The sequence below is a fragment of the Schistocerca gregaria genome, chromosome 4 (genome assembly GCF_023897955.1).
Source record: "Schistocerca gregaria isolate iqSchGreg1 chromosome 4, iqSchGreg1.2, whole genome shotgun sequence".
Lineage (NCBI taxonomy): Eukaryota > Metazoa > Arthropoda > Insecta > Orthoptera > Acrididae > Schistocerca > Schistocerca gregaria.
In genome coordinates this window covers 202,102,869-202,117,162 of record NC_064923.1, presented here as the reverse complement: position 1 = coordinate 202,117,162, position 14,294 = coordinate 202,102,869, and the positions used below count along the sequence as shown (strand labels likewise).

The following is a 14,294-nucleotide window of genomic DNA, read 5'->3' as shown; positions in this document are numbered from 1 at the left end:
TCACTCCCTTTCCAACCAGTGCCACCCGCTTGTCAACTCTTATAACCGTTGTCTGGTTTTTGTAAAAGTTGTAAATAGCGTTTCGCTTCCTGTATTTTACCACTGCCACCTTTAGAATTTCAAAGAGAGGATTCCAGTCAAAATTGTCAAAAGCATTCTCTAAGTCTACAGATGCTATAAATGTAGGTTTGTCTTTCTTTAACCTATTTTCTAAGATAAGTTGTAGGGTCAGTATTACCTTGTGTGTCCTTACATTTATCTGAAATCCAAACTGATCTTCCCCAAGATTGGCCTCTACAAATTTTTCCATTTTTCTTTAAAGAATTTGTGTTAATAATTTTGCAACCATGCCTTATTAAACTGATAGTTCAGTAGTTTTGTCCCTGTCAGCAACTGATTTCTTTGGAGTTGGAATTACTGTATTCTTCTTGAAGTCTGAGAGTATTTCACCTGTCTTATACGTCTTGGTCACTAAATGGAAGAGTTTTGTCAGGGCTGCCTATTCCAAGACTATCAATAGTAATAATGGAACGTTGTAAGTCTTTCCTTGCTCTGTCAAATTCTTCATGCTGTATCATATGTCCCGTATCATCCTCATCTACGTCTACTTCCATTTCTATAATATTGCCATCATGTACATCTCTCTTGTATAGACCATCTATATACTCCTTCAACCTTCCAGCTTTTGCTTCTTTGCGTAGTACTGGTTTTCCATCTGAGATCTTGATATTCACACAGCAGCTTCTCTTTTCCTCAAAGGCCTTTTTAATTTTACTGTAAGCGGTATCCATCTTTTCCCCAGTGAAATATGCTTCTAACTCTTTAAATTTGTTCTGTAGCCATTCTTGCTTGGTAATTTTCCACTTCCTGTCAATCTCATTTCTTCAGTGTTTGTATTCCATTTTACCTGCTGCATTTTTAAATTTTCTCCTTTCGTCAATTTATTTCATTCTCCGTTCATCAATTTATTCAGTATCTCTTCTGTTACCCAGAGATTTCTACTAGGCCTTGCCTTTGTACCTGTTTGATCATCTGCTGCATTCACTATTTCATCCTTTTTCCCGTTCTTGTCAAGCGTTGCCTAATACTACCTCTGGAACACTCAGCAACCTCTGGTTCTTTCAACCTATCCAGGTTTCATCTCCTTAGTTTCCTATCTTTTTCTGCAATTTATTCAATTTTATTCTACACTTCATAACCAATAAATTGTGGTCAGAGTCCACATCTGCCCCTGGAAATGTCTTACAGTTCAAGATGTGGCTCCTAAATCTCTTCCTAAACATTATACAATGTGAAGAAAAATTTGTGCTTTCAGACTTTGTAGCACAATTCCTCACATGCTAGCAACACGAAAATGTCTGTCACAAAATTTCATACTACCCATATTTCCATCAGTAAGGGACATTAAATATTGGCAATCTAGCAACACTGTAATCACGTAACCACCTCTGTCAGCATACAGTAGTAGTACTGTGCAGTTGGTGCAGTAGGTAGCATTTTGTATTAGCATGAATGAGGTCGAGGGTTTGATTCTGGGTATTTATTTTTATTTGCCAGTTTCGTTTTGCCATGTAACATTGTAGCATACACTATTTCTTAAGCTACATGTATCCGATATTTACATCTCAGTGTTTTGTAACAATGAACATAACAAAAATGTGGTCAGACAAATTAGAAATTGACTGCTGAAATAAACGATCTGTCATAGGACAGAGCAACTACAAAAACAATATCGATTTCAATATGCTAAAAAGGATCACACAGTTAAATAACATGTACTGGTCATTTATACTACACACAGTAGGGCTTACGTCTGCTCAGATGTAACACATTAGCAACCAGTGACAATAATAATTTCCAAATTCATGGCCGTATGATGTTTACAAAAGAATACATTGTCCTCAGAGCTGAGCAGTGAAAAGAATCATACTTCCATTGCTGTGTTCATAGTATGTAAGTGCTTTGTAGAATACCCACTGTAATTGCTTGATGCCAATTAAGATGCCAGATACCGTGCCACGCAGACTGCAGTTAACAAATAAAAACATATACCCCTCAACTCAGAATTGAACCCAAACACGAGACGCTATCCACTGCAAAAACTGCACAGCAATACTCCTGTATGATGATAGAGGTATTTACTGTACATGTGATTACAGTGTTGCAAAATTGCCATTTAATGTCCATTTACTGACAGAAATGTGCACAGGACGAAACTGTCAGAAAGTCATTTTTGTATTTCTACTATGTGAGAAATCACACTGCAAAATCGACTGTGGGAATTTTTCTTCACCCTGTGTAATCTGTTTGAAACCTCCCGTTGTCTCCAAGCCTCTTCCGTATATACAACCTTCTTTTATTATTCTTAAACCAAATGTTAGCAATGATTAAGTTACGCTTTGTGCTACCAGATGACTTCCTCGTTCATTCATTTCCCCCCGTGCGTATTCACCTATTACTTTTCTTTCTTTTTCTTTTCTTACTGTCAAATTCCTGTTCCTCATCATGGTTAAATTTTTGAATCTTTTAACTAACTCAGTAATTTCTTTTATGTCTTCATACATTTCTTTGAGCTCTTGATCATCCACAGAGCTAGACTACAGTCTGTTTTTCCTCAGTTTTTTTATGCATAAGTCCTAGTTAAATTTTTTTCATCTGTTCCCACTCCTGTCTTCCTCTCATGCCCTGCCCCATGGGCATCCTTGTTCCATAAGCTCAAAATTAATAATTATTACTAGGAAATTTTCATATTTATAGGTACAGGTTTCCTTCTGTTTAATAGTGCTGTTTAGATTAATGTTAATCATCCAAAATGAAAAGAAGCTGTAATTGAAATGTGCTTAACTAACTAAAACTTATAGCATAGTATTGAATGCAATTTATTGATTTCTATCTGTTAATACAATCCTCCTGTAGCCATTCTACAACTCAATTTGTGATAGTTTTTAAGGCAAGTATTTATTTCATGCAAACCAGTCTGATTTTGCTATTATTCTTTTTCTATGTGTCGAACTGGAAACAAATGTATTATAGTGGAGCCAAATTGATGTAAGTTTGCTGTTTTCTGGGTAATAGGTGGATTTTGTTAATGCATTGTCATCATAAAGTAAAATTTTATTTTTAATGTCAGATATTGATTGTTTTAATATATCTCATTGCGAGAAACCACATAATTTTTATGATTATTTAAAGAAAGAAATTGGTCCAGAGGAAAATGGACTTTGTGTTACTTGTGGTCCATAGTCAAGCATTCAGTCATTAGAAAAATCAGTGATAGAAACAACTGAATGAAAAAAATCGATTTAGTCAGTTGCTGGAAAACAGTAGATTTGTTCGGTTGTAGTTTTACATATCCGTTGAATTATTCATTCAATCTTTCGAGTGAAACTCGTCGTGGCGTCGTGGACCAACCAAATGAAAACAGCCAACTCATTTTGGCGCAATCAGTTCTGAGCATAAACATTCCATTGTTTTGCTGTTGTTGAATCATCTTTGTTCATTGCTTTCTGTTATAGTCTGCCGTTACTAGTACTTCTGTTTCAATATTTGCTTTTTATTGATTGCCAAAAAGTGGCTTTTTGTTCAGTTTTTCATCCATGTTTATGAGTAGATGTTTTCTTAATGGTGAATTTTGTGTCTAGACTGGGTTTCCGAAAAGCTCAGTGGTGTGGAAATGAAGAAAATCAAATGGTTGAGTAAAAAGTGAGCCTCATGATGAATGTGATATATAGTATCAGTAAGGATGACTCCTATTATGAAACTATATTAATTAAACAAATTCAGAGAAAATTAATGAATAATGACAAATTTTTCTCGACAAAGAAGTGCTTCCGCCATGACACTAGTGCCTTAAAAGCAAATTGTTATGTCATCAAACAATTCCAAAAATTTTATATTACAAGCTTTCTTTTTATGTGATCTCAGCATTTACCAAAATAGAACTACTGGTGATGGATGCTGAGAACCCGAGAAAATTCTGGTCCTACATAAAATCACCTAGCAGGTCGAAGGCTTCTTGCAGTCAGTCATTGACCAGCATGGTTTGGCAATAGAAGACACTAAAAAGAAAGTTGAAGTTTTAATTTCACATTTAATAAATCATTCACACAGGAGCATCATACAAATGTACAATTGTTTGACTTTCGTGCAGACTCCTGCATGGAGGACATAGTAATAAAGCATCACCCTTGAAGCTTATTTAGCCCTTTATTCGCACGATATCCTTGAAATGTGGATGAAGGGCTAAAGGCAGGTGCCATGCTTCTAGATTCCTGAAAATTTTTTGAAATGGTGTCCCACTACGACTATTAATGACTGTATGGGCATATGGAATAGGTTCGCAGATACACGAGTGGCTCAAAAACTTCTTAAGCGCTTGACATTAGCTATATTTAATACTTATAAATGTTCACTGTCTCTGAATATTAATCTTCCAAAATCTGATCATTGCAGGTATATGCAGAAGGTATAAATCTGGTACAAATAATGGGTAGTGCTATCAATAATACGTTAGTGAAGAATTCGCAATTGTCAGAACTCCTTCCTAAAGATTGGGAACAACAGGTTGATACTCTGGTGGACAATGCGTATGTGTATGGACGTGAAGGCATATCAAAGCTGGTTAGTATGATCTGTATATTTTAGCATACACTCTTTAATTTGTTTTGATTTATTGTTATTCAACTTTTCTTATCGCAAAACTTTCACATCTCAACTTTTGTCTAGTTATTTCTGTCAGTATCTCTCTTCAGTAAAGAATAATCCCTATGAAGTTCAAACAGCAGAAGGCAAATAACAACATAACAAATCAGTGGAAAAAGGTAGGGTGTGATATTTTCATGTGAGTAGATTGTTATTCAGTGAGTACATGGGATGTTACTCACTTGAGTACTTGTATGTGATGGTAATATAGTCGGCATAAGTATCCTACTGAAATGAACAGGATGTTAATGAAGAAAGCAGTGATTGTAGTGGCAGTTTTAAGTGTCCTACATATAATATATAAGTACAGATAAGTGCCCTACATATAATAAATAAGTACAGATAAGGGTACACTTTTTAAAAATATATTGCCTAAAAATGAAAGTTGACATGTGCGAGAGCTTAAACTATGCTGTAAGTTAAAAAGAAGTTGAGGATTATTTATTAGTATTAAAATAATTGACACTGTGAGGTAATAATAGATTTGTTGTGTAAGTAAATCAGAAACTGTCTTAAAGTAGCCCTATCCATGTGAGGGAAGAGTTTTGTGTGGTCGTATGACACTAAGAACAACGGCAATGACAGTACAGCTACTGGCATGGTCTTCCAAACTGGACATGTCCTAGTCAGTGAACGAGACAGATATGTATTCCACAGTGCCCTGTCTTCCCACTCTGAGTCCATCATCGTGTCACATTTGTAAGGAAGGAGGAGATGAACTTTGAAAACTATTGGGAAAGCTATTTATCTTGGAAAGATTACCCCAGAATCAGAATCCATGCTCCTTCAAGTTGGTGGCTAACATTGGGTTATCCCCCCCCCCATAGAAAAGTTGGTGGTGGTAAACAGACTAAAGGGAAAACTCAGAATTTAATAATATGAAATAAACAAAAAGTGCAAGAACAAAGTATACAATTTGGTATTTAGAATAGTTGTAGTTTATGAAAACAGGTGCCCCAATCAGCCTAGTCAAGGAGATTGAAACATATAGGATGGATTTAGTCACTTTCAGGAAGTTCGCTGTGACAATACTGGTACCATTGATATCAAAGTGTATATGAGCTTTCATGAAAGCTGTGATTTAAGATACAAATTACATACTGTATCACTCACCCCCCTCTCCCTTTTTTTAATGCTGTGTCAAGCAAATTTCTCTGTAGTTGGCTATTTACGTGTCTTACATCTGTCGTAGATTGACTAATGAACTGTAGTTGGCGAAATTGTTGGGCAGAACAAACCTCTATGAGTTTCTTTAAAGTGAAAGTAAATGGTTAATGGTTCATGGGCCATCACCTCTCATTTTATGCACTCCAGTTGGTTTGTGCTTCTTCCAGTTTATAGGAGGAAAAAATCTAAAGATTTTGCAACATATTTACGAAGAGCAGCAGTTGAGACGAGTAAGCTGCTTTTTGTAAGCTGGCTTTTACTTTTCCAGAGGTGTGTTGCACCAAAGATAGAACACATTTTATTCGATTTACCATTAAACAGTATTTTCGTATTCCGTCGAACATCACACTGAGGTGACAACTCTAGAACACAGAGGAGCTTGAGCAGAATCCAAGATGGGACCTGGTGGTATAGTGCACGCCTGAAAACTGAATGGTTGCTTGGTCACATTCTGGTCAGACCAAGCAGTTTTGTCTCTTGTTTTTTAATGTAGCAGTCATGTCTCTATCATGTGGAGATTTTCCAGAAACAAAACAAGTTTTGCATTCCACATTTAACTGTAGGTTGCATTTTCCTGGATGGATAAATGTCTCTGGAGATGCAAGTCTGAAGTAACTTTTCATTGAAAGACTCATACCAGGACATTGAGCCACACACAGTTATTATTACCAGAATCTATCCATGTTTACATACAAAGTGTGCAATTTTGTTTCTGCCGTTTACTGATAGGTGGCGACAATGTTAAGTAGTGGTCGAAAGAAACAGATCGCAGATGTCAGGCAGTTGGCTTGGACCTCAGTCAACATAACCTCATTCAACCATTAGTCGATTTGTGTCTGCATCGTAAATTTGTTCTTGATTGAAAATGTCAGTTTACGAGCCTCATTCTCATCATTTGAGGGAGATATTACTGTTTTGTTTCAGTATGAAGAAAACAGTGGCCGAGTCTCATTGAATGCTCTCAAGTACTTATGGTAAGAATGCTAATAGTGAAAGGCCATGATGTGAGTGGTTTTAATGCTTCAAGAATGGTGATTTTAATGTCGCATTGTGGTGCAAGAGAGAATGTTTTCAAAGATGCAGAATTGGAGACATTGCTGAGTGAAGATTGTGTCAAACTCAAGAAGAACTGGCACAATTAGTGGGAGTGACACAGCAAACCATTTCAAAACGTCTCAAGGCTATGGGCATGATTCAGAAAGGAGGAACTTGGGACCCGTGTGAGCTGAAACCAAGAGACATTAAACGGCGTTTGTGTGTTTGTGAACAGCTGTTTCAGAGGCAAAAATGGAAGGGATTTCTGCATCGCATTGTGACCGCGGAGGAGAAATGGGTTCATTACGATAACCCTAAACACAAAAAATCATGGGGATATCCCAGCATGCTTCCATCTTGATGGCCAAACCGAATATTCATGGCTCCAAGATCATGCTCTGCATTTGATGGGACCAGCTCGGTGTAATGTACTATGAGGTGTTAAAACCAAGTAAAACAATCACAGGTACTCGTTATGAAATGGAATTAATGCATCTGAGCAGAGCATTAAAAGACAAATGCCTGCAATACAGCAAGAGGCACGCAAAAGTGATTTTGCAGCATGACAACGCTCGACCCCACATTGCAGAAGACGTCAAAACGTACTTCGAAACATTAAAATGGGAATTCCTACCCCACCCGCCATATTCTCCAGACATTGCACTCCCTGACTATCACCTATTTAGATCAATGATGCATGGCCTGGCTGACCAACACTTCTGATCTCATGAAGAAGTCACAAATTGGATCGATTCATGGATCACTTCCAAAGGTGAACGATTTTTTTGACGCAGGATTCGTACACTGCCCAAAAGATGGGAGAAAGTAGTGGCCAGGGATGGGAAGTACTTTGAATGATACATGTGTAACCAATTTGTTTCAATAAAGTGTCAAATGTTGAGGGAAAAACAGCAGAAGCGAAGTTGTACACCTTGTACATTCTCCTGTTATGGAAGATAATCACAAGTAGGCACACTGATTCACAAGGAAGGTTCGTGTCTATAATTTATACTTATTTGGTGTAAATTAACTCTACTACGATAAATTGCAGCACTTCAGCATGTTTTCCATATGTAAGTGAAGGCTGCTTTCTATAATTACTGTACAGATTTTGATGCAGTGGCTGACACAGCCACCCCACCCACAAATGAGTGCTGCAGAGATGCACAATCGTCGATGCATGGCTGGCATTGTTAGTTGCTTGGCTTTAGGCACTGCAGTATGCTAACAAATTGTGTGTGCTGCTTAAATCATTAAATTTGTATTATGAAAGTTATGATATTCAGTTAGAAAACATTGTTCTCTGATTTTTAATCATAACAATACGCAGTGTCCCGTAAACAAATTTAGTGCTACACCACATGAGTCATCTGGCTGTAGAGAGTACCCATATGAAGCTAGAGCGAGTCACTAGCCCGTTATATTAGGGACTGGCTACCAGTGGGGGGGATCACAAGTGCACTGAAAGTGAGCTAATCTCAGTGGGGACCCTCAGTGCCAACTCTCTTCTTCGCAACAGTAGCCGAAGACTTCTGACAGAAGAAGTCACCTTTGTTCTGCCAATGACCTTTGCAAAGAGCCCAGACGTGCGGACAGAGGTCCAGGGAATTGTCCTGTTGTATGGGTGGGTGACTACCCTTAAAAGGCATAAGAATCAGCAGTGATCAGCCGCATAAGGGTGCAGAAGACAATGGAAACCACTCCATTAATGATACATAATGTGTATACACAGGACGTGTCGCCAGTAATTGAAAGAGTGTCGTGCTGCAGTCTCCATTGGCGCAAACTGTTCTAAATTAGTCTCCCATTTGGATCTCTGAGGAGGGACTGCCAAGGTGAGGTGACCATGAGAAAAAGATGATATAACCAATGAAAGGATAGTATTTTATGAGTTGGAGAATGGAATTGTATGTGGTAGGGAAGTAAGAAAAACTGGAAAGAGAAATGCAAAGGCTCAGTCTAGGTATATTTGCAATGGAAAGAAGATAATAATTTTTGGTTAGATGAATATAGAGACATGTCAATAGCAGCACAAAATGATATAACAGGAGGAGGACTCGTTGCGAATAGGAAAGTAGGACAGAGAATGATTTACTGCAAACAGTTTAGTGACGCAGTAGTTCTCATCAGAATTGATACCAGACCAATGCTGATGACAGTAGTTCAGATGTACAGCGAAGAGCCAGAGAAACTGGTATAGGCATACATATTCAAATACAGAGGTATCTAAACAGGTAGAATATGGCTCTGGGGTCGGCAATGCCCATATGACAACAAGTGTCTGGTGCAGTTGATAGATTGGTTACTGCTGCTACAATGGCAGGTTATCAAGATTAAAGTGAATTTGAACGCGGTGTTACTGCCGGCGCATGACCGATGGGACACAGCATCCCCGAGGTAGTTATGAAGTGGGGTTTTTCCCGTACGACCTTTTCACAACTGTACCGGGAATATCAGGAATCCTGTAAAACATCAATCTTCGACATCACTGCAGCCAGAAAAAGATCCTGCAAGAACGGGACCAACGACTACTGAAGAGAATCGTTTAGCATGACAGAAGTGCAACCCGTATGCAAATTGCTGCAGATTTCAATCTTGGGCCATCAACAAGTGTCAGTGTGTGAACCATTCCACAAAACATCATCAATATGGGCTTTTGGAGCCGAAGACCCTCTCATGTACCCTTGAAAGCTCGGTACGGGCTTTTGTTAAGGTTTCGAGAACATACCTTCACCGAAGAGTCAAGCAGTATATTGCTCCCTCCTACGCATATCTCGCGAAGAGACCATGAGGATAAAATCAGAGATTAGAGCCCACACAGAAGCATACCGACAATCCTTCTTTCCACGAACAATACAAGACTGGAATAGAAGGGAGAACTGATAGAGGTACTCAGGGTAACCTCCGCTACACACCGTTAGGTGGCTTGCGGAGAGGTACTCAGGGTAATCTCCGCCACACACCGTTAGGTGGCTTGCGGAGTATGGATGTAGATGTAGACGTAGAGGTAGATGACTGCACGACATACAACTTAACACTTCGCCTGGGTCCACCAACACCGACATTGGACTGTTGATGACTGGAAATGTGTTACCTGGTCGGATGAGCCTAGTTTCAAATTGTATCGAGCGGAAGGATTTGTACAGGTACGGAGACAACCCCATGAATCCATGGACCCTGCACGTCAGCAGCGGACTGTTCAAGCTGGTCCTCCAGCACTGCTTCAGGCGTCGAGTCCATGCCATGTCATGTTGCTGTACTTCTGCGTTCTCGTGGGGGCCCTACACATATTACGCAGGTGTACCAATTTCTTCGGTTCTTCAATGCCGGTGTCACAAGCAGAAGACAAATAGATGTGGTACTTCTGTAGGGATATGGAATGGGTAATTCAGTATGTAAAGGGGAATGAAAACTAATGATCATGGGGGACTGAAATGCCATTGTAGGGAAGGGCTAGAAGACAGAATTGTGGGAGAATATGGGCTTTGCAGTAGAAATGAGGCAGGAGACAGACTAATTGAATTTGCCAATAAATGTCAACTGTTAATAGTGAATACTGTGTTCAAGAATTGGAGGATGAGGATGAGGATGAGGAGGTGGGGTGGTGGTGGTGGTGGTGCAGGGTGTATAGGACCCGGGAGATCTGGGAAAAACCCGGGGCAAACTAGGATATCTGCCTGGGCGGCAATTTCTGTTGGGGAGGGGGAGACCTTATTTCACAAAGCGCCTAGCATCCAGCGCATGTCGGTCTATCGATTATTCATATTATTTTGAAACGCATCCCTGTTGAATAACAGGTAAGAAATATTACGTATTATTTTCTCGTTGTAACCAAGAAAATGAAATTTTGCCAGAAATTTTTTTGTCAGAATGCTACAATGGTAAGGGCCAGTTGTACAGTCCCCGGGTAGCAGCCACTAAAGTTCTATTCTGGGAGTAGCACGGAAAACATGTTATACGAACACGTAATAACGCCTAACCGTAGAATAAACGCAGGATAACTACACCAGTGGCTGTTGCAGGATTAGTCAAGTCAACCAGAGAATAAGTTTCAACCCTGGTTGAATAGTTACAGAATTAGTGATGACAAGATTGTTTGTTATAACGAGGAAGGAGAAGAAACGGGGACATCACACAAATTATGGAAGAATATGACGATTCCAAATTTATATAAAAAATTTGTACTACTACTTTTCAATCTCATGCTTCAGAAGCTAGAGCGTATGAATGAAATGTGAAACTATTTCCTAATATGAAACTTATTTCTTGTAGGAGGCCTAATAAGCATTTGATATTGTTACTTTGTTATTATATTCTATTGTGTTATTAAAAATGACCATTTGTGCCAATACAGTGGTGGTGTGTGTTAAAATTGATGCAATATTAGGGAGACGTACTTCGTGTTATTTAGCAGACAGTGACAAAATACACGAAATCAGACCGAGAAAACACACCAGTCTTGGGTACTATTCATAGGTATTAATAGCTTTTTCAGTATTGGACAACGGCATTTGGTTTTTGCATGTAACTAACTTTGATGAGCTAATGGATTCTTTCCCAAAAGGAAAGCACGCCATGTAAAGCTGTAATAAGGTTAGTAACAAAAGCAATGATAGAATTTAAAGAGTGAAGAAATGTCTACTGTCTTGCTTGTCTATTGTCTTTACTGGTTTTATGTATCCCATGTTTAATTTTATGTCACACAAAACATAAAGTTATTAACTAATAGGCTATAAAGAGTGCACATTTTGTGAAGAGTTCCTGTTCTCCAGTTTACAAATAACCCAATCCAGTATTAATTGTGAGTTTGTTTTAAACAGGGGCAAGTTGTCAAACCGGCTGACTGGGAGCAGGAGTGGCACCACAGGACATTTTAATTTCCACTGCCATGAATACAGTTTGGTGGCACCCATTACAAATTGTTACACATCTGAGTTCCACAGAGCGAAATACAGTGACGTGCGATAGAAGAAAGCTGTGTGAAGAGATGTGGCACTGCACATTGGCACATTTAAGACCAAACATTTCCTCATATGCCTACGCTTTACGTATCAGACTCTTCAGAAAGATGTGCGCTACAAAATGGGGATATTTTTGAAAACTAGATTTTTAAAATTTTTGACGTCCTACCTCAAACGCTCGAGGGAGGAGGGCGCCACTATCTACTATTGACCCGGTTCGGAAATACCGCAGATCTGGGGCTGATCCACAGAGCAGTATTAAGTTGTAATGGGGAGATGGGTAGTCTCACGTGACCCGTGTTACGTTTAATGATTTTGCTTTTTCCTTTTTGTTTATTGCTCTCACATTAAATGGAAACAAAACAGATTTCTGTGCCCGGGAGCTATCAAGTGAATTAAAATACTTTTGCATAATTACGGAAGGCTAAAATATATTATTAGCTTCAGATTTTGTTTTATGTCCCCTTTCTGACAGTCAAGCATTAATCGCCTTTCAGAACAATGAAGTTATTTTTGTCGATTTGCTAAAGAAATTGGGCTTTAATTAATCTTTCCCGCTGAGCCAGCCAATTTATTTGAAATGGAGAGTTTACTCCCACACTATTGGCTAGTTTCAACTGTTCGCTGCATTTCAAGTGCATGTTTTGATCTTCTGGCACATATGGCATTATGCCATAATAAAGAACCAAACATGAGATAATACAGTACTGGGATTCCAAGAAAATTTACATACGAATGTGCACTTTCAGCCGAATTATGCATTTTAATATTGTGCACGAAATTCCCGTGCTCTTGAGGTATTCTCTAATGCCTTGTTTTCTTTTATGGCATTATGTAAGATCTTTTAATGTTTTACACATACGAACATACAGGCTTCCTGCATAGCTGCGCAAGTGCAGTGACACTTGTTATCTGGCAACTGCTGAAATCTATTTCTAACAGGTCGCGGGAAAATGTTGTGAATGGTACTTTGAAAACTGTTACTTTCAAAATAAATTTCGTTTTATGCAAGTTGAATGATGGGTGACTCTCATTTAAAAATCAGCTCTTTAAGTACGATGACTTAGAATAATTTCGAGCCCTGAAGATCTGACATTTATGTTGTTCTTAAAAATTTTACTGGCACATTTGTCTGATGTATCTTAAAGTGTAACACATGCAAAAAGGGGCAACATTATAAGTGAAAGTGTTTCTTTTCTTGTTGCAACACTAAGTCTATTAATTTAAACCATAAACTTTTCCTATTTGTGTGTTCGCGCTACGTAACAGTGATGTTGCTATTGGCTGACTACATTACGTGTCCTATGTTCTGAATATCCGCTGTTATCGGCTGGCGAGATCATGTGACGTGAGCTATGACTGGCTTACAAAAGCACATCGCAATCTCGATTTCAATACTTAGGAAAGTAACATGGGGTGTTTGGTGGAATTCCAATGTATACTTTCATAATACGAAAATACAGTGTACATGTTGCTGCACGTCGGACATCTTCCCAAAACGTGTTTTGTTACCTGAGTTTCTTTTGCTAAAGTGCTGGGAAATTCTACGCTGGTGTATAAAACTATAACCATTCAAAAGACTGGTAACTTTAACAGTTCCAAGGAAAAGTATACTCTCACTTAACACGGAAAAAGTGTATTTTCACCCGGGAGGAAGTACACTTTTAACCGGGAATTCCGGGAAAAATTCGGGAATTTTGTTTTTCCTCGGCCACGTATAAACCCTGTGGTGGTATACTTGGCAAAGGCCCAAGGTGCTGAAAGATTCCAGCTGAATTACATCATGGTCAAAGAGAGGTTCTGAAGTCAGATATTCAATTCTAAGTCCTACCAAGGAGCGGATATAGACACAGATCACAGTTTAGTGATGATGAAGAGTAGACTCAACTGTGGAAGGAAGTTGGAACACTGAAGTATTGAGGAATGATCAGAAGGTTTTGAAGTTTAATAAGGATGTGGATACTGTGATAAGAAATAGTTCTGAAGAATAGTAGACATCGCTAAAAAGAACTATCACAGATATTGGCTAGAGAGAATTGGGTACAGGGAAAAGGACTGTGAAGGAACCACGAGTATTTGAAGAAATACATCAATTAAGCGGCAAAAGAAGGAAGTACAAAAGTGTTGAGAGAAAGATAGGAGTACATCAATCTAAATCACTTAAGAAATGAAAAAATAAGAAGTGCAGGAAAGCCAAGACAAAATGCTTGAAGAAAAATGTGCAGAAATTGAAAAAGAAATGATAGTTGTAAGGACTGACTCTAAACAACCTTCGATGAAATTAAAACAAGGGTGCAAACATTAAAAGTGCATTGGGAAATCCATTGTTGAACAAAGATGACAGAGTGGATAACTGGAATGAGTAGTTGAAGGCTTCTGTGTGGATATGGGGTTGTCTTATGCCATGATAGAAGAAGAAATTGGAGTTGA

General features: G+C 38.6%; 1 protein-coding gene across 2 annotated transcripts in view; it reads left to right on the top strand.

Annotated features, from left to right (window-relative positions):
* The window catches only part of LOC126268215 (transmembrane protein 245), a 266,256-nt gene that overhangs the window by 74,554 nt on the left and 177,408 nt on the right, over nucleotides 1-14,294 (top strand). For both annotated transcript variants that reach the window (XM_049973842.1, XM_049973843.1), the window contains exon 7: nucleotides 4,453-4,620. In XM_049973842.1, coding sequence (XP_049829799.1) covers nucleotides 4,453-4,620 — 168 coding nt within the window. The remainder of the gene's footprint in view (nucleotides 1-4,452; nucleotides 4,621-14,294) is intronic.